The sequence below is a fragment of the Trichophyton rubrum genome (genome assembly GCF_000151425.1).
Source record: "Trichophyton rubrum CBS 118892 genomic scaffold supercont2.5, whole genome shotgun sequence".
In the NCBI taxonomy this organism is placed as follows: domain Eukaryota; kingdom Fungi; phylum Ascomycota; class Eurotiomycetes; order Onygenales; family Arthrodermataceae; genus Trichophyton; species Trichophyton rubrum.
This window is the reverse complement of record NW_003456424.1, coordinates 107,723-130,648: the sequence shown is the minus strand read 5'-3', so window position 1 is coordinate 130,648 and position 22,926 is coordinate 107,723. Positions and strand designations below refer to the sequence as shown.

Below are 22,926 nucleotides of genomic sequence, written 5' to 3'. Positions count from 1 at the left end.
TTTCACTTGTAAGGCACAAGGCCTGGCTAGGAGATCTCGAGCCTCCAAGACACGACTCGTTTCTTTTGCGGTAGAAGAGGGTGGACGGTGAGTTGAAAATCTGCCCCCGGGGCACTTGATATTTGCAAGCTGGAAAGGATCCTCGTTGTGTTTCGTGCCCACCGAGCTGCCTTGTTCTCATGGAGACCCACGGCGTTTTGTGGGCGAAGAATCTGCGCTGTCGACTGTCGTCCGCGTCAACGTCAGCTTGTCTCTTGTTCTTCTTTTCTTCCCCTGATGATTTTGAGGAAGATGACATAAGCGATTTCCGGCAGGCTAGTTCTTCCGTTTCCGACATGCCGGAGTTGGCAAGTCCACGCGGGCGAAACGACTTGCGTAGAAAGGTCAGCGACGACGGCGAAAGGACGTTTCTATCTACTATTGCATAGCTCGAGACGCAGCCGTTGAATCACGGCGCTTGCAGGAATCGCTCTTTAGCACACCATGAGGGCAACTTTACGACTTTTGGCTAATGTCAAGCCAGCAAGATACCTAGAGCCCTTCACGCCGACCGGTCTTACTGGCCTTTCAACCCACCCCAGTCCTCGACCAACGCTCATCTACCTCTATACCACAACTCTCCAGAAACTTAAGGCAATTCCGGAATCATCTGTATATCGCAAATCGACAGAGGCCCTTATCAAGCACCGATTGGATGTTGTACAGTCTACGAAGCCACCGGGGTTCGACGCCTGGCTGCAACGAGTAAGAGCTCTTGTTGCTGAGAACCCAGATAAATACAAGGCTGCTCTACGGGAGGATGGTACATACGCTGCATTCCAGCTTGAAGAGGAGAATATTGCCAAGGAAGACGAGCTTTGGGGCGGAGATACCTCTAAAGTGCAGCAGGAGGGAGCATACCTTAGCGAAGAGGAGATGGAGGAGCGTATGAAGGAATCAGAAGCACAAGCTGCCCATCAGGGGACTCCCACTATCCATTGGGAGGCAGAGCCAGCTCTGGAGGCTGCACAGTACGTTTGGTCTCACTTACCTAGGTTTTGCACTGGTGCTAAACGAAATTCACATTAGGATTTCCGAGATTGAAAACAAGATTGGCGGTGGATTGATAGAGGAAGTGATCCAGGTTGCCGAGGGAGAACTCAGACTTGTTGATGAGATGGTCAAGAGCAAAGTGTAAGTTCTCAAACTGCCACATACGTCCACTTACATTCGCTGACCTTTACCGTAGCTGGGAGGAACTCGTGGAAAAGCCCAAGCCTGGCCAGTGGACTTACTTTGAAAGAACTGAATCGAGCTCATGATCGATTTATAGATGTTGCGATTCCACGCTACCACAATTGAGGAGGCTCATGTTGCCTTTGATGACTTGGACTCTGAGATTTTTTTGTGCGCCGTGATATTTTCCTTGCTTGTATACTATACCACTGTGATACTGTGACGCTTGTTTGCACACATATCAAAACAATACAATAGACTCCTTCCCATCTAGTCTCCAACGGTATCTTTATGCTCTATATATATATTTATTGTCCAGCGATATGAAATATGTCGCTGGAAGTATTTGCAGCTGCTCTGTTTTTCTTGAAACATAACGTATATGTGACTCCGTATATAACCGGAAAATCCAGGGGAATAAACATAGGATGCCCCTTAAGTAAAATAATCTTCGTATATCAACTGGAAAGTATCTTCTTGCACGGAGTTTTGATATTTTGATAAACAGCAGAAGTTCTTGGGGCAAAACGCTCGTCGACGCTAGCCCGATTAGGACAGCTGGTGGAAACACTGCCATTTAATATTAGACACGCCTCTCGATAGCGATTATGTGGACAAGTTGCTTCGCTAGCCAGGTGAACGCGAGCCACCAATTGATCACTTCTTTTCTGCGCTGGATATAGGGGAATACTGTATTCTCTTAACGGCCTTTTCTTGTATTAATCAATTATTCGTTAAGAGCTACCAGTCTAGCGGCCCTGAGCCGCCATCCCCCCGTTCACCCACCAATATGCGGTTCGACGTCAAAGTAAGACTCTCTTCCTTCATTATTATGCCACTTCACTTGAGGAGTCAAGGTCCTTACTGACATCTGTTCATAGCGACAACTCTTTGCTCGCTCCGAGCGAGTCAAGGGGATTGACTTCCACCCCACAGAGCCATGGGTAAGCCTGCATATAAACTTACTGAGTAGTGGGATGGCTTGTTTCTAACTGACGGTTGCTATAGATTCTGACGACATTATATAGCGGTATGCTGTTGCATTGCACTGGTATAGTAATGATACGCTCCAGTTGCTGATATTCTATACTTAGGCCATGTCTACATCTGGTCTTATGAGACCCAGGTAAGCGTCCCTCTGATTCCACCCCAAGCATCTCATGCAGACTGCTGATGCCTGGTTATTACATTAGTCAATTATCAAAACATTCGAGCTTACCGATGTCCCTGTAAGAGCTGGTCGGTTCATTGCGCGAAAGAACTGGATTGTCTGCGGCTCAGATGACTTCCAGCTGAGGGTATACAATTACAATACCTCGGAGAAGATCATTTCCTTTGAAGCTCACCCAGACTACATTCGATCGATCGCCGTTCACCCAACGCATCCGTTCGTTTTGACCGCTTCAGATGATATGACAATCAAATTGTGGGATTGGGACAAATCATGGAAGTGTGTGCAGGTATTCGAAGGCCATAGCCACTATGTTATGGGCCTTGCCATCAATCCCAAGCACACCAACACGTTTGCTTCAGCGTGTCTTGATAGAACCGTCAAGATATGGAGCTTGGGCTCACCTAACCCCAACTATACCCTTGAAGCGCATGAGACCAAGGGTGTAAACCACGTCGAGTATTACCCACAGGCTGATAAGCCGTATCTTCTCACAACATCTGATGACAAGACTGTTAAAGTCTGGGATTACACCACAAAGGCATTGATTGCTACTTTGGAAGGACACACTAGCAACGTATCTTTCGCTTGCTATCATCCAGAGCTTCCAATCATTATATCTGGTTCCGAAGATGGAACTATAAAGCTCTGGCACGCAAACACTTACAGGCTAGAACAATCTCTCAGTTATGGCCTGGAAAGAGCCTGGTGTGTTAGCTACCAACGTGGCAAGCAGGGGATTGCCATGGGATTTGACGACGGAGCTGTGGTGGTTAAGATGGGTAGAGAAGAGCCTGCTGTATCTATGGATGGATCTGGTAAAATTGTCTGGGCTAGACATAACGAAGTCGTCTCTACTGTCATCAAGGGCGGTGATGCAACTCTGAAAGATGGTGCACCTCTTTCCCTGCCAACTAAGGATCTCGGCTCCTGTGAAATATACCCTCAGACACTGGCCCATTCACCCAATGGAAGATTTGTTTCCGTTTGCGGAGATGGCGAATATATTATCTACACTGCTCTTGCCTGGAGAAACAAGGCATTTGGGCAGGCGTTAGATTTTGCTTGGGGATCTAAGGACAACAGTAATGACTACGCAATCCGAGAATCATCAACAAGCGTTAAGATATTCCGAAACTTTAAAGAGAAGAGTGGTGGGCTTGACGTTGGTTTCCACGCCGAGGGCCTAAATTCTGGCGTCCTCCTCGGTGTCAAGGGTCAAGGTGGCATTGGCATGTTTGACTGGGAGACTGGTAATCTCGTTCGCAGGATAGAAGTCGAGCCTAGAGCTGTCAGTCGCCTTCAAATAAAACCCTCCGTTTATAATTTCACACTACTAACAATGTCTTTAGGTGTACTGGTCCGAATCAGGAGAACTGGTTACTCTTGCATGTGAAGGTACCTTTACGTCCTCGTTTTTCACGAGAGATTACATGCAGGACTCATGCTGGACATGCTGATGAGACGCGTGAAGCTGCCTTTGAGGTGGTAACGGATGTTATGAAACCGTTCGCACTGGTGAATGGGTTGGGGACTGTTTCATTTACACAAACTCGACAACCGATTAAACTACCTCGTCGGTGATCAAACCTACACGATTTCACACTTCGATCAGCCAATGTACCTTCTTGGATATCTCCCCCGGGATGGGCGAATTTATCTTACCGATAAAGAACTCACAACCGTCTCCTTTGCGCTATCTCTTTCTGTTGTCGAGTATCAAACCCTTGTCCTGCGAGGTGACATGGACTCTGCTACAGAATTATTGGAGGATATTCCAAAAGATCAGATGAACAAAATTGCCCGATTCTTGGAAGGCCAGGGCTATAGAGACCTTGCGCTCGACGTTGCTACCGACCAGGAACACCGCTTCGACCTTGCTCTCGGGCTCGGAAAGCTTGACATTGCATTGGAAATCGCTAAAGTAACAGATGTTGAACACAGATGGAAGACTGTCGGCGACGCTGCTCTAGCAGCATGGAATCTATCTCTAGCCGAGGAATGTTACTATAATGCCAAAGATCTTGGATCCCTACTTTTGCTGCACTCGTCAAGCCGAGACAGTGCCGGCCTTCAGAAACTGGCCGAGCAAGCAAAGCAGTCTGGCTCGCACAATATCGCGTTCTCTGCTCTGTGGCAGCTATCTGACGTGGATGCATGCATTGACCTCCTCGTCCAAACCAACCGTTTTGTGGAGTCTGTCTTCTTTGCCCAGACTTATAAGCCTAGCCGCACTCCAGAGCTGACTGTCCAGTGGAAACAGAGCCTTGAGAAAAATGGCAAAACTAAGGTGGCTCGTATCATAGGTGTGCCACCAGGTGTCGAAAATGCTGATGATGACCTTTTCCCTGAGTGGGATAATTATCTCAAACTCGAAGCTGAGGGTGGTATAAAAACCGCAAATTTGATCGATATTGATGCCAATGGCGATGAGGATGAGGCAGCCACTGAGGAAACTGCAGAAGAACCTGTAAATGGTGCTTCCGAGTAATCTTTATGCATGTTGATATGTTCTACACCTTGAAGTGTTAGACGAATGCAGTGGCAGAAAATGTAGTTTGAATTTTAGATTATGAAACAATTACAATGAATGAACAGCTCTTACGTTTAATAATAGCTTCATTTGCATAATATTGACTGTTATGTTAAGAATATTGGAATTATTTCCATTTCTACATTCTTCCGAAATGATTACGATAAGTTAGAATTGAACCTTTGAAGTAGTGAGTGTTACGAATACGTAGACTTGTTGGCCGATTTACGGATCTTGTATTGTTTGGGGCAGCTAATAAGAGACACGAAAAAGCATCCTTCCCCTGTTCGCCAGAGCTAACTATCAAAGTGCAATTCGTCAAGGAGAAAGAAAGGTAATGGTGATGGGCTGGTAAGCAATGAAAGAGCCGGATTGGGTATCACTCCGCAATTCACGCAGAGTATAGTCTTAGATGTTGGACCAACCGTCCTCAGAAAAGTCAAGTCAAAGCGCAAAGAATTGCTAGCAAAAACAAGAGAAGAAAGAAAATGGTCAAGCCGTTCACACGAATGGGTTTCTGATCATCGTGGACACCCATTGAATAAAAAAAAGAGAGAGAGAGAGAGAGAGAGATAGAAAAAAAAAAGAAAGGATCAGAAGAAAGACAGGGGAACCGTTTCTCCGGGGTCTGTGAGACAGGAGGATGGGGGGCGGCGGAGAGGAGAAGACGAAAACAAGGCAATATAAATATAGAAACTAACTCGAAAAAGCTCCGTCCGCCCACCGATGATGTTGCAATAAAAGACAAGCTAGCAAATGAAAGAAGAGAAACGTTATGAAGATTGGAGAGTTGAAAGCACGAGTGCGATGTGATCGTTGCCATCTTTGCCACTTGTATGGTGAAATTTATCCTCTTGAAAAAGGAAATTCGTAGTGATGATTCATGTGTGGGGGAAGTGGAAAGGTCATTGAAATGAAAGGGAACGAAAGCTCTGTAAAGCGTAGGGGGATGGGGGAAGATGCGAGAGTCGATGCAGGTATTGTGATAGCTGCAGAAAATAGAATTGGATAGAATAAGCTGAAATTCTTTATTCAGGGATACTGCCGAAGGCAGGGTCTCTGACGCTGCCACCTCCATCATTGAGGCCTGCAACTGGGCGATTGTAAGACCATCCTTCAAATGGCTTTTGCATGGTCCTAGAAAGTCCGGAGCCTTCTTCGTAGGAGTCTACAGGGACTTCTGAGGTAAACTCAACATCAAAATTTGCAGTGTCACGGGCGTCCGCCTGGAACCAGTTAGTACATGAGGAGGCAAGGCATTAACAGAATTATGGTTAACACATACCACGTTAGGCCGGAAGCTAGGCTCGTATTTACGCTGCAACAATTTGCGCCAGTCGATATTGGCGAAGAAGTGATGGCCTTTGATTTCCCCAGCACCGTTGGCTCCCAGACGACGGTGAGGATCTCGATCAAGAAGGCGAGATAGAAGGTCCCTCGCAGCTCCTGGAACAATCTCTGGGCCCGGGAAGGTAAGAGGGTCATGCAAGATCTTCCGATACATTTCATTTGTATCTTCATCGTAGAATGGAGGAAGGCCTGTTAACATCTCGTAAAGAAGGACTCCTAAAGTCCACCAGTCAACGGCCTTCGTATATCCATGGCCAAGGAGAAGCTCTGGAGCAAGATATTCAGGAGTTCCACAGAAAGCTAGAAGGGAGAGAAGGGGGAGATTCCCGTTAACAAATGCAAAATGAGAGAAACAAAAAGGTTAGGGTTTCTGGTACATACTGTTTGTGCGATCTTCATCTTTCATGCCGAGTTTGCAAAGGCCAAAGTCACACAGTGCAATGTGACCGGAGTAATCTAACAGGATATTTTCGGGTTTTAGATCTCTGTAGATCACTTTAAATCCGTGTAAGCATTCTAGAGCGCAAAGTAGTTCAGCTGTGTAGAACCGAGCCCTATTGATATCAAACCGTTGTTCACGCTGAAGATGATGGAAAAGTTCACCACCATTCACAAATGCCAGAACTAGGTATAGCTTTTCGGGCGATTGGAAAGAGAACTTTAGCGGGACAATGAACGGATTGCTAATCTGCGATAATACAGATCTTTCGGCCAAGGTATGTTCTACTTCGGAGCGAGAGATGATGTGGGCCTTTCGAATAGTCTTCATAGCATATATCCGTCCAGTGTCACGTTTCCTAGAGGGGTAGTATAAGTTAGCATAGACTGAGATACTGCAATAGCATGTGAACATCACTTTCGTAGCTGCTCTGCGTTGACTTACATAACTTGCATAACTTTGCCGAAACTACCTTTCCCAACAACTTTCAGCAGTTCAAAGTCAGCCATCGTCAGACTACGCTGGCGGTTTTCCACGAACGAAACGCCAATTTTTATGCTTCCGGTGCCAAACTGCAGGTCAATCCACTCGGACCCAAGCTGGCCAAGTTGCTTCTCTTTTTGGGCAAACGCTGCTGCAGCCTTTTCGCGCTCCTTTTTGCTGGCTTTAGGGTCTTCAACAAATCGACGGGGCTCTTCAAAACGAGGGTTGATTTTGCAGGCCCCAAGAAAGATATCATCGCTGCGCCCACTTCCAGGGCGTGCAGCAGGGTTTCGGATATAGACTTGAACATTTAAATCGGTGACCCGAGAAACATCGAATTTGAAAGAAGTATTGTCACCGGCCCACAGTGGGTTTTCTGGGGTGCCTGAAACAGAATCGACAAAAACCTGGAGTTTATCAAAGTCTAGAAGGGCGTACGGCAAATGTTTTGTAGAGTATCTTCCATGGTTTGTCGGAGCCGCGTTGATTCCGCCACTTGTAGATTGTGGCCTCATGGGATGGGCAAAGGAGTTCGGGATGTGTGATGCATGAGAAGAGGAGCTTGGCCTTATCGAAGCAGAGTATGAGCCACTCGAGCTTTGATAATGGGAATTGAAAACTTGTTCATAATGAGGAGATAGAGAGAACCCCTTTCCTTCATGGAGTGTCACAATCAGGATACCGGGCTTCAACGAGTCTGTAGGTGGGTTGGCGGTTGCCTCGGAAGCACCTATATGGATACAGGCATGTATTAGTATGTGCTAGTAAACACCCAGGCAGCCCTGGGAACTCCAGAGGGTGTTGGTTCTCACCTATGGAACTTGTGGAGGAAGATGCTGTTGGAGTCTTGCTGAGAGGAGCTCCCTCTTCGGCGGAAGGCTCTGCCTTAGGAGAAGAAGCCGTAGAGGACCGGCTGAAGGTGTTTGCAAGGGGCGCCAGATGCGTTTCCTTAAGTTCTATGTAGTTAACATATCTCTGTTAGCCTCTGTGAACCATGCAGTAAATGTATCTCCTTAGACCAGACTGAGAAGACTACTATACTTTTAGTTAACTTCCACGACATCTTGAAGGCATATAACCCTGGTGATTGACAGAGCTGTCTATCTAAGGAAGCCCGGGTCTCTTCTAAAGAGGCGTTAATAAATACCCTAGGGCGTCAGGAACAGGAGGAATAAGCCTAATAACAGGAGGCGGCGGGTGTGTGGGGGGATCAGTTGGTAAAGAGTATCTTTCGCTATAACACCATAAGAGCAGAAGAAGAGAAGGGATATTAGTAAAAAAACAAAAAAAAAGGAGCGATAGTCTTCCTGTCCACCAGTTTAGATTCCTCAGGTGAACAGGACAGAAAGTTGTGTGTTCTAGTCTTGTCCGTCTCTCCCTGCTCCCTTCACTCTGGCTTATCTTCACTGCGTAGCATCTTCACCTTTTTTTGGAAGCGCGGGCCAGAGTACCTAATGACTCAGCAAACCACTGTCCCGGAACAACCTTAATGCGTTTTAGAGTTGGCCCAAGCCACAATTATCACGTGGAAGGCGGACTAGCGGTATCGGGTCTAGCGCGGCGTAGTGGCTCGTCATTACCGCTTCAACCTCAGAGGTTCTGATCGGCCAAACACCTGCTAGCTGTCTGCTAGATTGCTTGTTCGAAAGCTCATGCGCGCTTATATTTGGCCCTAAAGATTCATTTATGATATATCCTACACCTATATTCTTTGTCAAGCGAAACCGCAATCAGCGAGACCTCCCAGCGAACTCTTAAACCCAATTTGCCTCGGGGGCGCGTCCGGACCATTTTACGGCGAATGACAAGCTGAAGACCGCCAGCTTACAGGCAGTCGCTTGGTTTTGCTCCTTTGAAATCAGTTATAGCGGGAGCTTGTCACCATATTCGCCTCAACAGATGATGTGCAGACAAATACAAGTATGGGCGTCATAAGAAAGAAGACCGCGGCGCGCGGCACAGACGGAGGGACAAAATACCACTGCGATGTCTGCTCTATAGACATCACATCTACGGTTAGTACGCCTTAATTCGACTTAATTCGACTTAATTCACTTTACAGCTTAAATAGAACTAACATTGCCTATCTAAAGGTTCGGATATCATGCGCTCATAGCGCATGTCCTGAGTATGACATGTGCGTTCCTTGCTTTGCGCGCGGAGCAGCCACAAAATCCCACGACCCCCGAACCCACCCGTACTCTGTCGTTGAGCAGAATTCGGTTCCGATATATGATCCGGACTGGGGTGCCGATGAAGAACTCCTACTCTTGGAAGGAGCAGAAATATATGGTCTTGGATCATGGGCTGACATTGCAGACCATATCGGAGGATATCGCACAAAAGACGAGGTCAGAGATCATTACATCAAGACCTATCTTGAAGGTTCCAATTTCCCGCTTCCTGACTTGGCCGATCCACATGATAAGTCATTGCAAGAACAAATACCTAAGGAGGAATTCCAAGCACGGAAGAAACGGCGTATTCAAGCGCGCAAAGAGGCTGCTAAGGCTGCACCTCCTGCAACACCAAAGCAAAAACCAACTGCTTCGGTGCCAGCCTGCCATGAAGTCCAGGGCTATATGCCGGGTCGACTTGAATTCGAGACCGAATTTGCTAATGATGCAGAAGAGGCTGTACAGCACATGCAATTCGAACCTGGGAATGGTCTCAATGCGAATGGTGAGATGGATCCTGAAATGGAGCTTAAGATGACTGTTAAGGATATCTATAATTCTCGGTTAACAGCGAGAACCGAACGAAAGAAGATTGTGTTTGAACATAATTTGCTTGATTATCGCAAAAATGCTGCTCAAGAAAAGAAGCGAACGAAAGAGGAACGAGACCTTCTAAACAAGGCGAAGCCATTTGCCCGAATGATGAACCACGAAGACTTTGAAGAATTCACCAGAGGCTTGGAGTACGAGCATAATCTTAGGCTTGCTATTGCCCAGCTCCAAGAATGGAGGACAATGGGAATTGGAGATCTTAAGAGTGGCGAGAAGTATGAACAGGAGAAATTACAGAGAGCCCAACGCTCCGTACCCCAAGGTTCCTTTGACCGTTTCAGCACCGCTAGACCGAAGGCTCTGGCAGGGACAGAGGGGCCATCTGCTGCTTCCCAACTAACATTACCAGAACTCCCGCTTCGATTGCAACGGCCCGGGTCTTCCAAAGCTAACCCTTCGGAGCCACCGCTGAACGATTTTGACAAAGCGTTTGCAAACCCAAGCTTAGCCGGTACACCTGCACCACAACCAGTGAAGACTAAATATACAGTTCCGCTCATCACCGGGCTGGTTCCCTGGAAGTTTGAAAACGACAACTCACCAGACCTGCACTTGTTGACAAAGGATGAAGCCGAGCTTTGCAACATTTTACATCTAAACCCGAAGCCCTACCTGGCTATTAAGGAACATCTGCTTAAAGAGGCAATGAAACAAGGCGGAAATTTAAAGAAAAAGGACGTCAAATCAATGTGCAAGGTACAGCTTACTTCATTTACCGTGGTGTTTATCTAACTCCCGCTTCATCCGAAATACTTCATTCACTGACCTTGCATTCTTCACTTAGATTGACGCCCAAAAATCAAGCCGTATCTACGACTTTATGGTCCACAGTGGGTGGATTTCCAAGGCGTAAACGCCTTCTGTTGATGACTTTTTACGACATTTTAGCTGCTCCCACTTGCATTGTTACCTACCTTTTGGAAATCAATTTATTACCCATAGCTCAGCTTCGTTTTCTCTTTTGAATTTTTTTCTTGTTTGTAAATGTACCTGCCGTCGAGGCTAGATATTTCCGCTGTTCAGATGAGTCGTGGGTACTTCTGGTCGAGAAGTGCGTAAATATGAGCAATGCTTTCTACCCAAATTTGGTATTAAGTTGAATGCTGTTACCGTGTGACCTCGGAAGGAAATGATCTCCTCATCTCACTCTTCGCCTCCACCTCTGTGCCATCTTCGGGAAACTCGTGTTGCTGATATGCGGGCTCCTGATGACTAATCATACTAGATTGACAGGAAGCCGGCAGTAAGGTTTGCTCCAAACTGCCTATTTGAACCTCAGATCTCGGCCATCAACAACCAGCAATTCTACAGATCCCTAGAGATCGACACCTAGAGATCGGCGCACATATTCCTTTCCTAATTTCACCCTATGAAAGGTTGAGGGCAAGAGAGGGGAAGATGACCAAGTATAATGCAGTTAAACTGGACCATTGCTTCACAGTCTTCTTCATCTGGTCCGAGTCAGAATTATGCGAAACGTCTTACGAGGCACTGCATGCCTAAAAACAGTCAAAATTGCAAGATGAGGGGATCATACAATCCTACCCATAGGACACTGACATGACACTTATTAAGCCAATTGGACCCGAAAACACTTGCATTATCTTATGCTAACATAGAGATAGATGGATTGACCCGCCTGGCTGAGAATCGCTGGCGCCAGGGGAAGATAGAGGGATAAAATCACGACAGAAAGGAGTAAAGCACAACCGAGTGTGACACGCACGCCTTTTCTGTACCAATGTTATGACATGCTCACTCTAGGAAGCCCGAGTTTTGTTTCTGGCTGATCGGGCCACCGCCAACCCTCACTACAGGTATAAGCATTAAGCTGTATATGATTCCCACTTTAATTATATATTGGCTGTACTAGCGATCCTGCTGGTTAAAGCTATTACGCCTGATTATAGACGAAAGGAGCTTCTTTGGTTGAATCTAATGGTCTCAGTGCTGTATCTTTGTACTGAGGATATGATTCTCTTCTTTGAATAAGCATATGACTCTATGAGTGATATCTGCAACTCAAAGCTGCACTTGGAATGCTTTAGTGCAATCCAAATGTCAAGCTCTGGTAAGCCGAGCTCATAATACCATACAGATACCGAAACTTGCATATGAAGGCTTTATTTAACCCGAATATCTCGCACGATGATGTGGCGGAGTACGTATTCAGGTCGAGCAAGCACAGGACATGGTAATAACACCTTACTGTCCATATTTGGAACACCGTCGTACCTGCTCGTTGCCCCTCACGATTCCATTCACAACAAATACGTAATATCAATTTTCAGCCTAGGGTTATACATCCAAGCATATGTGTTCTTCGGATATGTACCACGATTGAGTGAGTTATTGCCTAATGGACCCCTGGGTGTTCACACCGCTCTCCGAAAAGGGTTAATATTTAACCACTACAAATATCGAAAGAAAAAGCTCTCTTGAGTAATTTCTCCCCAGAATCATGGCCTCATACCCAGGTACGAGGTGTGTCCTTGTCGGCTAACAGCACCTTTCATACATTGTCAACATAATTTCTTCTCGACACATGTTTCACCGCCGAAGATACGTAGTATCTTGATCGAGATATACCAGGAGGGACTGTATTAAAGGTGAGAATGTACACAGTCGGTGCAACGTTTCTCATGAACAATGTTCGTATCCTGCCTATAACAACAGCCCATGTTTGGAAGCTAGTCCTCTGTTAATCGTTGCATTTTATACCCCGCCTGGTACACTATCTATGATTTCGGTGATATCGTAGAGACGAATATGGCTATTTAAACGGGCGTCAAAGATCTCGGAATGTGAGATGGATGGCTGTTGAAGCAGCCGACTCAAGCTCGAGGTCTGGAGCCAGAGTAAACATAGCTACTTCAAAAGCTTCCTCACTCTTATCAGGTATGCACCTTCCTAATGAGTTCGCATCATTAAGGAGTCTGTGCTAATTTGTAATACCCAGAAGGCGCTTCGTCCTAATTATCAAGATGCGTTTTCAGGCTTTATTTTATCTGTCCTTTATTGGGCTTGCGGCATCCGCAGCTATTGGTGCGTTTTCCGGTCAAAAAATAGGCAATTCTTCCTTGTTCAGTATATTCACACATTCGTGTAGATATTCGAAGGGCTGGGGATGAAACCCATATGAATCATCGTCGCACGCCACAGTTAGGTCTAGACGGCCTTCTGGGTAGCCTTGGGGGCTTGGGTGGTGCTCTTGGTGGTGGCCAACCAGCAGGAGCCGGGAATGGTGCTGCTGCAGGTGCTGGAGCTCTCCAGGAAATAGACAAAGATGAAAATCCAAGTCCGACAGCTATGGCAAACGAAACAGGGGCAGCTTCTCTGGAAACTGGTGCTTCTAATTCTACGGCAACTGCCACAGGTGAAACTCAGGTGGAGAGTCCAACACCAACTATTGAGGGCTCACCCATGCCGAACTCACCTGAGGCAAGTCAATCTGCCCAGGGGGCTATGCCTTCAATGTCGCCCAGCGGCAATCGTGATGATGGGGCCCAGTCAATGACTCAAGAGCAGCCACAAACCATGGGAGGAAAGCCAAAACAGACTATGGGAGACCAACCAAACCAAACTATGAGTGGTGACCAGAATAAGCCGCAAACAATGGGCGGTCAATCAACACAACACGAGAGTATGGTCAGACAGTCGAAGCAACCGGAATCCAATGGCACCGGGACAACAACTATGCCTGAATCTGAAGGTGAAAGCGCACCAATGCCAACTACTAGTGCGGAGACTGTTGCCAAAGGATCTCGCCCTCAGGCATCTGATATGTCAGGGCGCCGTCCTCGACCTTCAGCCCCTCAGACAGGGAAGATGCCGGCGAAGCAGCCTATGACTCCAGCCGCCACTGCCACTCCTACTGCCACTGCCTCCGCTGTAAAGCCAACAGCCACCTCCCCTGCCCCTTCGGTAATGGACCTAATTGCGGATGACGACCAGGAGAAGCAGATAGAAGGTACGGCAAAGGCACCATTGAAGAATTCCACAAAATCACCTCCTTCGGCCTCTGCCGCTAGTGAACAGCCCTCATCTGCATCTTCCTCATCACCTTCTCAAGCTGATACTCAAACAAAACCATCATCATCATCATCATCATCATCATCATCATCAGAGTTGAATTCGTTTTTTAAAGGCCTGTTATAATGAAGACTAATGGCATGGCTATTGCGCTGTGGCTTTAGGGTCAATGGAAAAGCAAATGAGGGCCACAGAGTGGTGGTATGAGATGATGTCAGGCATAGTCCCACGTTTTTATCGTTTATAAGAAACACTGCCATTTAATGCCCACGCTGTCTTCAAGGTAAGTAAGGGTATTCTAGTGGGAGTGGAAGAGCTTTTGAACCACCTCCAGGTGGTATCTGAAGAGGTGAATAGCCGTCCTGTCGTTCCTTGTTGATTTCTTATATCTGGATCCTTTTTGAGCTATGCACGCACCAATACCTCCTGTCGTTAATTAAATATGATGAATTTTCTATGTAGCACCTGACCCTACTTATCTAAAGCATAAGTCTATGCAATCTGGTATTGCCTTACTCGTGGTAATTTGACGCGGTAATGGTATATCGTTGCCTTGGGTTGGACAAGTTTAGGCTTACATTTATACGAAGAAAGAGGTAATGAACGAAGAGAAAATAAAAAGTCAAGTATCTAGAATGGGCATTGAATAATTGACTACTTTTTCTAATAACTTTGGATATCCAAAGATGTCCGTCCTGTATTAGTCCTGGGCACTCAACAGTAGACAAAGTGGCAGGGTGGAAAAGACGCAGCTCTGCTAAAAACTGTTATGGGTTCAATCTTCCACTAGACCTTTAAAACGAAGTATACATCTTGACCACAGAAAGGCACAAGATGTTGGCAAAGTTGTGGTTTAGGTAACGAGTTGAGCACTGTGTTAGAGCTCAGCCGTAGATAGCATGAGAACAAGGTGATCAACGTAGCAGTGGCATTAATAGCCGGGAGTTTATATCGTCTTCTACCGGAGTTGTCATCGTTAAAAGTGCGGCCGTAAGCAAAGATATCCAACATGCGGCGAGAGTCAAGCTGTGCTCTGAACTTGGGTTAGTTATTCGAGTAATAGTCATCGTAATAAACATCACGTCTCAACTACCGCCTAAGGCATTGACAGGGCAATCTACTTGCAATGATAATGAGTTGTTGATTCCCACTTCTTTTGGTTGTTTGGAGAGTGAAAGTCGGAGTTGAATTTTTTTTTTTTAAGCCTAGTTAGCAGTCAGGTGACCGTCGGATTAACTCAAGGTACTTTAATCCGAGATTCACGTGAGTCATATGCCTGGACCAACATTTTCTTGCAGCTTTTTCTCTCCCTTTTCTCCTTCTCTTCTTCACACTTTTATGAAATACTTATATCTCATATGAACGCACATAATCAACCTCCACTTCTCCTTTCCATAGGATGGCCAGGTCAGAATGCGTACTAGATGAATATAATGAGTGGCACCTTATGGCATCAACACTCATGAGATGAGCTTTGGGCCGCCTGCGGTTATAACATCTACATCGCTAATTGTATTGAGCAACATATTTCCTTTACAGCTTCTCTGTGTTGTAGTCGACTGGGGTCATCAATTTTAATTTAGATGTTATAGGATTATTGATAGTAATGCATGATTATTGTTCCCTTTAAATAGAGGAACAAAACAAACTGACTTATCAACAGGTGTGATTGGAATGGTCGATACGGAGTATGACAAAGTTAAAAAAAGAGGACGGTTCATCATATTATTGCTTATTGCATATCATATACATACATAAACAGTATAGGCATTGGATAAGTGGCACATAGGCTTGATATATGGGTATTATGCAAGAGATTTCATGACGACATCAATCATACCATGCAACAATTGCAAGCCAGCGGGGACAAATTGAAGAATAGTTGGGAATCTCACGGCTGATATCACTTGACTAGCAGAGTCAGCTCAAGCTAGGAAGAAAAAGCTGTGCTGCGGTGACGGAATACTAGTTATTCTCCATTGAGGTTTCCGCAAATTCCAGCCAATCTCCGGAGGTGGCTCGTTTCCAGAAGCGTAAAGAGCCGTCATCCCCGGAAGAGAGTAGACAATCGCCTAATTAAGAAAATGTCAGGCAATTATACAGCGTATGCAGTGTGGCAGAACATACCAGCGTGAGAAAACTGAACTTGCCAGACATCAAGATGTTTACTGTCAATCGATGCAACCTCTCTAAAGGTATGCTTGAACGGGCTTTCAGTGTTTTTCCTAGTATCTGCAAGGGTTCCTGATGTCTGGCCTGCAAGCGCAGTGCCAATTGCAGATTGGGTTGAGGCTCTGGAGGTAGCATTTGCGGATCCATTTTGCTTGCTGTTGCTGCCATTCGTGACTGATGTGTATATCTCGAAAATTTTGATGGTACCATCTTTTGAACCGCTACCAATTATATCAAACCCTCGAACAGAGCCGTTGGCCCATGCAATGTCCCGCACTAGACCAGTATGGCCAGTCAGCTCAATGGCATGGTAAAACTTCCTGTTCGCTGCCATTCTATACACCCTAACAGTGTTCATCGCCGCAACAACAAGAGATAAACTCTTTCTATCCCAGGACGGCATAACCATATGGGTCATGTCCATTGGATCACGATGGAACTGGACCTTGAAGCTCGTCTCATCTCCTCGTGAGGGTTCTGAACAAACACGAAACTGGTCGAGTTGTTGCCACTCCGAGAGGTTATCCGCACCAACTGGCTCCAATACGGTGAGAAGACCATCGCGAGTTACTAGAGCTAGCCAGGATTCGAGGTCAATATTTCGAAAGTCAAGCGAGACGTACGGCGTGCGAATAGAAGATGTCAGACGAAAGATGTTCCGGAAGCGCCGACCAGAGTTGCGGGACTGCGTCACGTCCTCTTGCCATAGTTTAAATTTCATATCCTCCCCTACGGTGCCAATATGCTGACCGGTGAATGGGCCGTTCCATGCTGCCTTGTGGCACAGAGAGAATGTGAGAAACGAATCTCCAGTCATAACAGATGCATCTCTCCCTGGGTTAACTTACATCGCGAATTTCTGCATCATGTGCTCGCCAAGTATCTGCAAGTTCCCAGCCATCATCCTTTTGATCCCACACCTTTATCCGATGATCCGCGGATGCAGTGAGGATGCGATTGCCATAGAAGTTAAACTTGGTTACTGTAACCAAGTCCCGGTGGCCGGCATCGAACTCGGTGAAAGCTGTCATCTCCGCGTAAGTCGCACACAGTACCTCATCTCTGCTTATAACAGGGATGGTTCCTGTATGAATGAATCAATCGCTGCGCAACTTGGCCTTGTCGCAAGTTGATTAAGATTACAGAGTTTCGTTGGTGACGTTTGCGATTCGCTGAGATAACTAAACACGTGATGCTGATAAGCGCGGCGGCTACTTACTTTGACGCCCAAAAGGACAACTTGCGGCAACTCTAATAGGGGCGTTTGTATTTAAGCGCCGAATTTTCTAACAGTCTTTGCTTTTGACTATAGTTGGGTGGCTTCACGCTATGTGCAGGAGACGATGACAGTAACTCTCAGTCGGAGAGAGACGTGGAGTCTCATCGCACTATCGATAGGGTGCTCAGCCATATTGGTGAAAAATGCGCTTCAAGATGGGGAACCTCTGGTGGCTTCACTGGCATTATCTGGCATCGCATTTGCTGCGAGCTTTAGTCTCATTCGATGGCTAGGAAACGTATTCATAAAAGCTGGGCTGAAAGGAAAGGACATGTCCAAGCTTAAGAAGATAGAGATGTAGGTGATACCGCGGGGGTTGGTTGGAACGATATATTACTAACATCAGCTCTAGACCCGAGACGATGGGCGCAGTTGTTGCAGTTGTTTACATTCTTACTCTTATCGTATTCATTCCATTTCCATTTTACAAAGAACTTGTAGCGGCCACATCTGGTGGAGGAAACCGTGATATACCCTTGCCCGTTCATCATGTGGAAACAGGCCGCTTTCTTCACAAATTTCCTCATAACAAGGTAATTCCCCTCTCTTCTCTTCGTGGAGTTACGGCTAACCATTGAAAGCTTGCAACATATCTTTCTGGATTACTCTCGCTGCAGTCAATAGTGATACTGGGGATTGGCGACGATCTGTTGGACATACGGTGGCGGCACAAGTTTTTCATTCCAGCCTTTGCTGCAGTGCCGATGCTAATCGTCTACTTTGTCGATTTCGGAGTGACACATGTCATAGTACCAGTCGCCCTTCAAGCTTACTTGGGGCCCTCTCTGGACCTGGGTTGGTTGTACTATGTCTATATGGCCGCAGTGGCCATCTTCTGCCCTAATAGTATCAACATGTTGGCTGGAATCAACGGGATTGAGGTTTCGCAGTCAATAGCCATAGCTTGCCTGTTGATAACCAATGATGCATTGTTTCTGTCGCCATTCACTCCATACCCACACCCAGCCACGGATTCTCATCTATTCTCAATATATCTACTGCTACCATTCATTGCTGTTTCACTAGCCTTATGGTGGCACAACTGGTATCCCTCTAAGGTGTTTGTCGGGGATACATACTGTTACTTCGCTGGCATGGTCTTTGCCGTTGTTGGAATATTGGGCCACTTCAGCAAAACTCTGTTGCTGCTGTTTGTTCCCCAAATCTTCAACTTCTTGTACTCTACACCACAACTATTTCACTTAATACCTTGCCCGCGGCACCGATTGCCAAAGTTTAACCCGCGAACTGGACTCATGGAACCATCCGTTACCGAGTGGACACGTCCTCCTCACTCCATCATCGCAATGGGCCTGGATTTGCTGGACAAACTCTACCTCATGCGGGTGAGAAGAAACGAGGAAGGCAGGATTATCGAGACAACAAACTTGACTTTACTTAACCTCTGGTTACTCTGGTTTGGACCACTGCGCGAGGATAAGCTGGCGATGCATATAGTCGGTCTCCAGCTTCTGTGCGGCGTGGCTGCGTTGCTCGTCCGCCACAAGCTCGCCTTGTTAGTGTTTAAAGAGGATAACCGCGGGCCCGGATTTGCATATGGCTTTGTATAAACATCGTTATCTTATTAGAGAGAATCTGTATTACTATGTATACGCGGAGAAACTGCGGAGTTAACAGGAGAATATAAAATAGCCGCGTTAGCCTTCCGAAAGCGGCGACCTCGGCCCGGTAATTAGCGATGACTAACATCCGCCCCTTGGCAGAATCTGACCAATCGGAGTACACCATTAAGTGCTGACCGCCGATACCGGCTCCTCCCCACCAGGGCAGCTATGACCAGCTCTTAAATATAAGTATAACCAACAGCCAGACATTGATATCAAGGCGGAAAAGAGTTTCAGCTTCGACTTCTGACTCCCCGGTTCTACGCCTCTCAGGCTCCCATTTCTCTTCTTTCATCATACGGGGGTGCTCTTCATACAGACTAGCAACAATGCCTGCTCTGGATAAACCGCCCCAGACGCTGTACGACAAGGTTCTCAAGGACCACATCGTGAACGAGCAGAAGGATGGTACCATCTTGCTATATATCGGTATTTTACGCGAGCATCCCTCGTTTAATTATTGGTCGTTAGGATTGACAGGAACTAATTGGAACTCTTGAACCCGACAGATAGGCACCTTGTGCATGAGGTCACATCTCCAGTAAGTCGGATAACATGGAATCCCTGTCCATCAAGCAACTAGCCGCGATTCCCAGGCTAATGTTGCGTCACAGCAAGCTTTTGAAGGTCTGAAGAATGCAGGACGCAAAGTAAGGAGGCCAGACTGCACCTTGGCTACAGTTGATCATGTAAGTATAAATCCTAACGCTACTGGATTAACTTCTCCTTGTACTGACCATATTGTACCCATTAGAACATCCCGACAACGTCTCGTGAGACGTACAAAGATGTTGCCGGCTTCGTCCAGGAGTCTGATTCCCGTCTACAATGCATGACTCTCGAAGAGAATGTCAAGGAGTTCGGTGTGACCTACTTTGGCCTGGGGGATAAAAGACAAGGCATTGTTCACATTATCGGTCCTGAGCAAGGGTTCACTCTTCCAGGCACAACAGTGGTCTGTGGTGACAGCCATACATCTACTCATGGAGCTTTTGGTGCTTTGGCATTTGGCATTGGTACCAGTGAGGTAGAACATGTCCTGGCCACACAGACATTGATCACCAAGCGAAGCAAGAATATGCGCGTGCAAGTGGATGGAGAGCTTCCGCCAGGTGTCAGCAGTAAGGACATTGTACTGCATGTGATCGGTGTTATTGGAACCGCTGGTGGCACGGGAGCAGTAATCGAATTTTGCGGCTCCGCTATCCGAGGCCTTAGCATGGAGGCACGCATGTCAATTTGCAACATGTCTATCGAAGCTGGTGCTAGGGCTGGCATGATCGCCCCCGATGAAATCACATTCGAATATCTAAAAGGCAGACCCCTTGCTCCAGAGTATGGCAGTGCCGAGTGGAAGAAGGCGGTTGCGTATTGGTCGAGCTTGAAATCCGATGAGGGGGCCGTCTATGATAAAGAGGTCTTCATAGATGCAAAGGACATCGTGCCAACAATTTCCTGGGGAACCTCGCCTCAAGATGTGGTTCCAATTACTGGCGTTGTGCCCGGCCCCGACGATTTCTCGGATGAGGTCAAGAAAGCTAGCTGCCGTCGCGCCCTGGAGTACATGGGACTAACAGCTGGTACACGAATGGAAGATATCCCAATTGACAAGGTCTTTATTGGCTCGTGCACAAATGCGCGAATCGAAGATCTTCGAGTTGCCGCTCATATTGTAGAGGGCAAGAAAATTGCCTCGAATGTCATGCGAGCAATGATCGTTCCCGGTTCTGGGTTAGTTAAGCGACAGGCAGAATCGGAAGGACTTGACAAGACATTCGTCGATGCAGGGTTTGAATGGAGAGAAGCCGGATGTTCCATGTGCCTTGGTATGAATCCCGATATTCTCTCCCCTCGGGAACGATGTGCCAGTACATCAAACAGAAACTTCGAGGGTCGGCAAGGTGCCGCTGGCCGGACACATCTGATGTCACCCGCTATGGCTGCTGCTGCTGCGATAGTAGGAAAGCTGGCGGATGTTCGCAAACTTGCCTCAACGATCCCGATATCACAGAAGAAATCCTCGCCTAAATTCGAAATACATCCAGAGGTAGAAGATGAGGAAGAGCTTGATCGAATCCTGGACTACCCTGAAGACAACGAACCACATAACAACACGACTGCTGAGAAATCTTCCGCTGGGCTTCCTAAGTTCACTACCCTAAAAGGAATTGCTGCCCATCTGGATCGAGCCAACGTTGATACTGATGCCATCATACCCAAGCAATTCCTGAAGACAATAAAGCGAACTGGCCTCGGCAGTGCCCTTTTCCACCCTCTGCGATACCATGAGGATGAATCGGAAAACCCAAACTTCGTTCTGAACAAGGGGCCATATCGCAACGCGAAAATTCTTGTCAGTGGCGAAAACTTCGGATGTGGAAGTTCTCGTGAGCATGCCCCTTGGGCACTGCTTGATTTCGGCATTAAATGTATAATCGCGCCGTCTTTTGCTGATATTTTCTTCAACAATACTTTCAAGAACGGAATGCTTCCAATTGCGATCCCCGATGCTGCTACTATTCAGCAGCTAGCCGCTGAGGCTGATGCTGGCCGTGAACTGGAAGTTGACCTTGTCAACCAACGAATCAATGACGCTGCTGGCAATAAGCTTGCAGACTTTGAAGTTGAAGAGTTCCGTAAACATTGTCTCATTAATGGTCTTGACGATATTGGCTTGACAATGCAAATGGAGAGTTTAATTCGTAAGTTTGAGGGACAGCGGACACGCGAGACACCATGGCTCGATGGAAGCGGATATTTAAAGAGACAAAACGGGAATGGAACTGGCCCTGCCATGGTGGAGGCTGCTCCTGTTCCCAAGACCAATAGGGGTGAGATCAAAGGTGAGCCTTTGGAATGGTAGGAGATGCAACCATAACAAAAAGGCCGTTGCATTTTCTTGTGTTCATATTATTAATACCCTGTCCCGTTGAAATTACGCATGGCATTGAAATACCTATCTGCATTACGTTTCGGTCATTTGTTTCGATGTTTATACATTTTATAAAGCTCGGTCTACATATTTTAGCATCAGAACAAAATCGAAGAAGAGCCTTAACTTCTAAGTTGCGCCTTGCTACCACTCGCATAAACCCCAAACTGCCAGTCTACTCCTTAGCACCATACTTAGCCCTATATTCAAGGAGCTTCTCCAGATTCTCCTTGCCAATGTCGTCCCCCAGCTTTTCGATAATATCATTCAAGTTGAGTACCGCCCGCACGGGAATTGATTCACCCAAGTCTCTCTGCGCAGCCCCGACTGCACTCTTGGTCTCTGTATCGTTAACTCTCTCCTGTCTATCCAGCAAGACCAATACACCAACCACGATGCCTCCCTCTTTCTCAATTATACCAACAGCCTCTCTCAAGGCAGTTCCCGCCGTGATGACGTCGTCAATAATGACTATCCTCTTGCCCTTGAGAGGGGCACCGACAATGTTCCCTCCCTCCCCATGGCTCTTAGCCTCCTTCCGGTTGAAAGAGTAGCTGACATTACCCCATACACCCCATGTATCTCGAACACCAAGCTCATTCAGAACTGCCGTGCAGAGTGGTATGCCCTTGTACGCAGGCCCAAAAATTATATCAAAGTTGGGAGTGACGGCTTTCCCTTCCTGGCTTTTGACGAATGGAGGGCTAGATAACACTGTAGCACAGGCGGAAGCTGTTGCGTGCAGTAACGGTGCAGTGTGGAGGAGGGTCGTCGTGAAGAAGTAAGGTGAATTTCGGCCTGATTTGAGAACGTAGGAGCCGAACGAAAGGACTTTGCTGGAAATAAGGATCGAGAGGAGGTTTGATTTGTAGTCCGGAGACTTGTCTGAGTCCTGAGCTGGCATGG

At 46.8% G+C, this 22,926-nt stretch overlaps 10 protein-coding genes across 13 annotated transcripts; 7 read left to right on the top strand and 3 right to left on the bottom strand.

The window, feature by feature from the left end:
- The first annotated feature begins 10 nt into the window (after positions 1-10).
- TERG_04761 (uncharacterized protein) lies at positions 11-1,763 on the top strand. Of its 3 annotated transcripts, XM_003234119.2 has the most exons (3): positions 11-1,010; positions 1,069-1,173; positions 1,229-1,763. In XM_003234119.2, the coding sequence occupies exons 1-3, from the start codon at positions 484-486 to the stop codon at positions 1,299-1,301; spliced, it is 705 nt and encodes a 234-aa protein (XP_003234167.1). In that variant the 5' UTR covers positions 11-483; the 3' UTR covers positions 1,302-1,763. The 3 variants fall into 3 exon arrangements, with proteins under 3 accessions (XP_003234167.1, XP_047606404.1, XP_047606405.1); XM_047749869.1 differs by having other exon boundaries at positions 1,069-1,763; XM_047749870.1 differs by having other exon boundaries at positions 11-1,173.
- A 242-nt stretch (positions 1,764-2,005) lies between these two features.
- Positions 2,006-3,846, top strand: TERG_12184 (uncharacterized protein; the record flags this gene model as incomplete). Its single annotated transcript, XM_047751180.1, has 6 exons — positions 2,006-2,023; positions 2,097-2,159; positions 2,224-2,245; positions 2,310-2,341; positions 2,409-3,677; positions 3,739-3,846. The coding sequence occupies 6 exons, from the start codon at positions 2,006-2,008 to the stop codon at positions 3,844-3,846; spliced, it is 1,512 nt and encodes a 503-aa protein (XP_047606403.1).
- Positions 3,847-3,908: 62 nt separating this feature from the next.
- Positions 3,909-4,877, top strand: TERG_12183 (coatomer subunit beta'-1; the record flags this gene model as incomplete). The annotated part of the gene is made up of 1 exon (XM_047751179.1): positions 3,909-4,877. One exon carries the CDS (start codon positions 3,909-3,911, stop codon positions 4,875-4,877), a length of 969 nt encoding a protein of 322 aa, XP_047606402.1.
- A 1,070-nt stretch (positions 4,878-5,947) lies between these two features.
- TERG_04759 lies at positions 5,948-7,706 on the bottom strand (the record flags this gene model as incomplete). 2 transcript variants are annotated; one of them, XM_003234117.2, is made up of 4 exons in its annotated part: positions 5,948-6,145; positions 6,205-6,569; positions 6,651-7,066; positions 7,153-7,706. In XM_003234117.2, the coding sequence occupies 4 exons, from the start codon at positions 7,704-7,706 to the stop codon at positions 5,948-5,950; spliced, it is 1,533 nt and encodes a 510-aa protein (XP_003234165.2). The 2 variants fall into 2 exon arrangements, with proteins under 2 accessions (XP_003234165.2, XP_047606401.1); XM_047749868.1 differs by having other exon boundaries at positions 6,088-6,569.
- Positions 7,707-9,113: 1,407 nt separating this feature from the next.
- Positions 9,114-10,712, top strand: TERG_04758 (uncharacterized protein; the record flags this gene model as incomplete). The annotated part of the gene is made up of 2 exons (XM_003234116.2): positions 9,114-9,206; positions 9,285-10,712. The coding sequence occupies 2 exons, from the start codon at positions 9,114-9,116 to the stop codon at positions 10,710-10,712; spliced, it is 1,521 nt and encodes a 506-aa protein (XP_003234164.2).
- Positions 10,713-12,964: 2,252 nt separating this feature from the next.
- TERG_04757 (uncharacterized protein) lies at positions 12,965-14,138 on the top strand (the record flags this gene model as incomplete). The annotated part of the gene is made up of 2 exons (XM_003234115.1): positions 12,965-13,025; positions 13,090-14,138. The coding sequence occupies 2 exons, from the start codon at positions 12,965-12,967 to the stop codon at positions 14,136-14,138; spliced, it is 1,110 nt and encodes a 369-aa protein (XP_003234163.1).
- Positions 14,139-15,374: 1,236 nt separating this feature from the next.
- Positions 15,375-17,313, bottom strand: TERG_04755 (uncharacterized protein). The gene is made up of 3 exons (XM_003234113.2): positions 17,033-17,313; positions 16,140-16,959; positions 15,375-16,084 (listed from the first exon to the last, which is right to left on the bottom strand). Exons 1-3 carry the CDS (start codon positions 17,213-17,215, stop codon positions 15,978-15,980), a joined length of 1,110 nt encoding a protein of 369 aa, XP_003234161.1. The 5' UTR covers positions 17,216-17,313; the 3' UTR covers positions 15,375-15,977.
- A 214-nt stretch (positions 17,314-17,527) lies between these two features.
- TERG_04754 (uncharacterized protein) lies at positions 17,528-19,212 on the top strand (the record flags this gene model as incomplete). The annotated part of the gene is made up of 3 exons (XM_003234112.2): positions 17,528-17,760; positions 17,816-17,996; positions 18,045-19,212. 3 exons carry the CDS (start codon positions 17,528-17,530, stop codon positions 19,032-19,034), a joined length of 1,404 nt encoding a protein of 467 aa, XP_003234160.1. The 3' UTR covers positions 19,035-19,212.
- A 708-nt stretch (positions 19,213-19,920) lies between these two features.
- TERG_04753 (3-isopropylmalate dehydratase, large subunit) lies at positions 19,921-21,951 on the top strand (the record flags this gene model as incomplete). Its single annotated transcript, XM_003234111.2, has 1 exon — positions 19,921-21,951. One exon carries the CDS (start codon positions 19,921-19,923, stop codon positions 21,949-21,951), a length of 2,031 nt encoding a protein of 676 aa, XP_003234159.2.
- A 244-nt stretch (positions 21,952-22,195) lies between these two features.
- On the bottom strand, positions 22,196-22,924 carry TERG_04752 (orotate phosphoribosyltransferase; the record flags this gene model as incomplete). Its single annotated transcript, XM_003234110.1, has 1 exon — positions 22,196-22,924. The coding sequence occupies one exon, from the start codon at positions 22,922-22,924 to the stop codon at positions 22,196-22,198; it is 729 nt and encodes a 242-aa protein (XP_003234158.1).
- Positions 22,925-22,926: the final 2 nt, after the last annotated feature.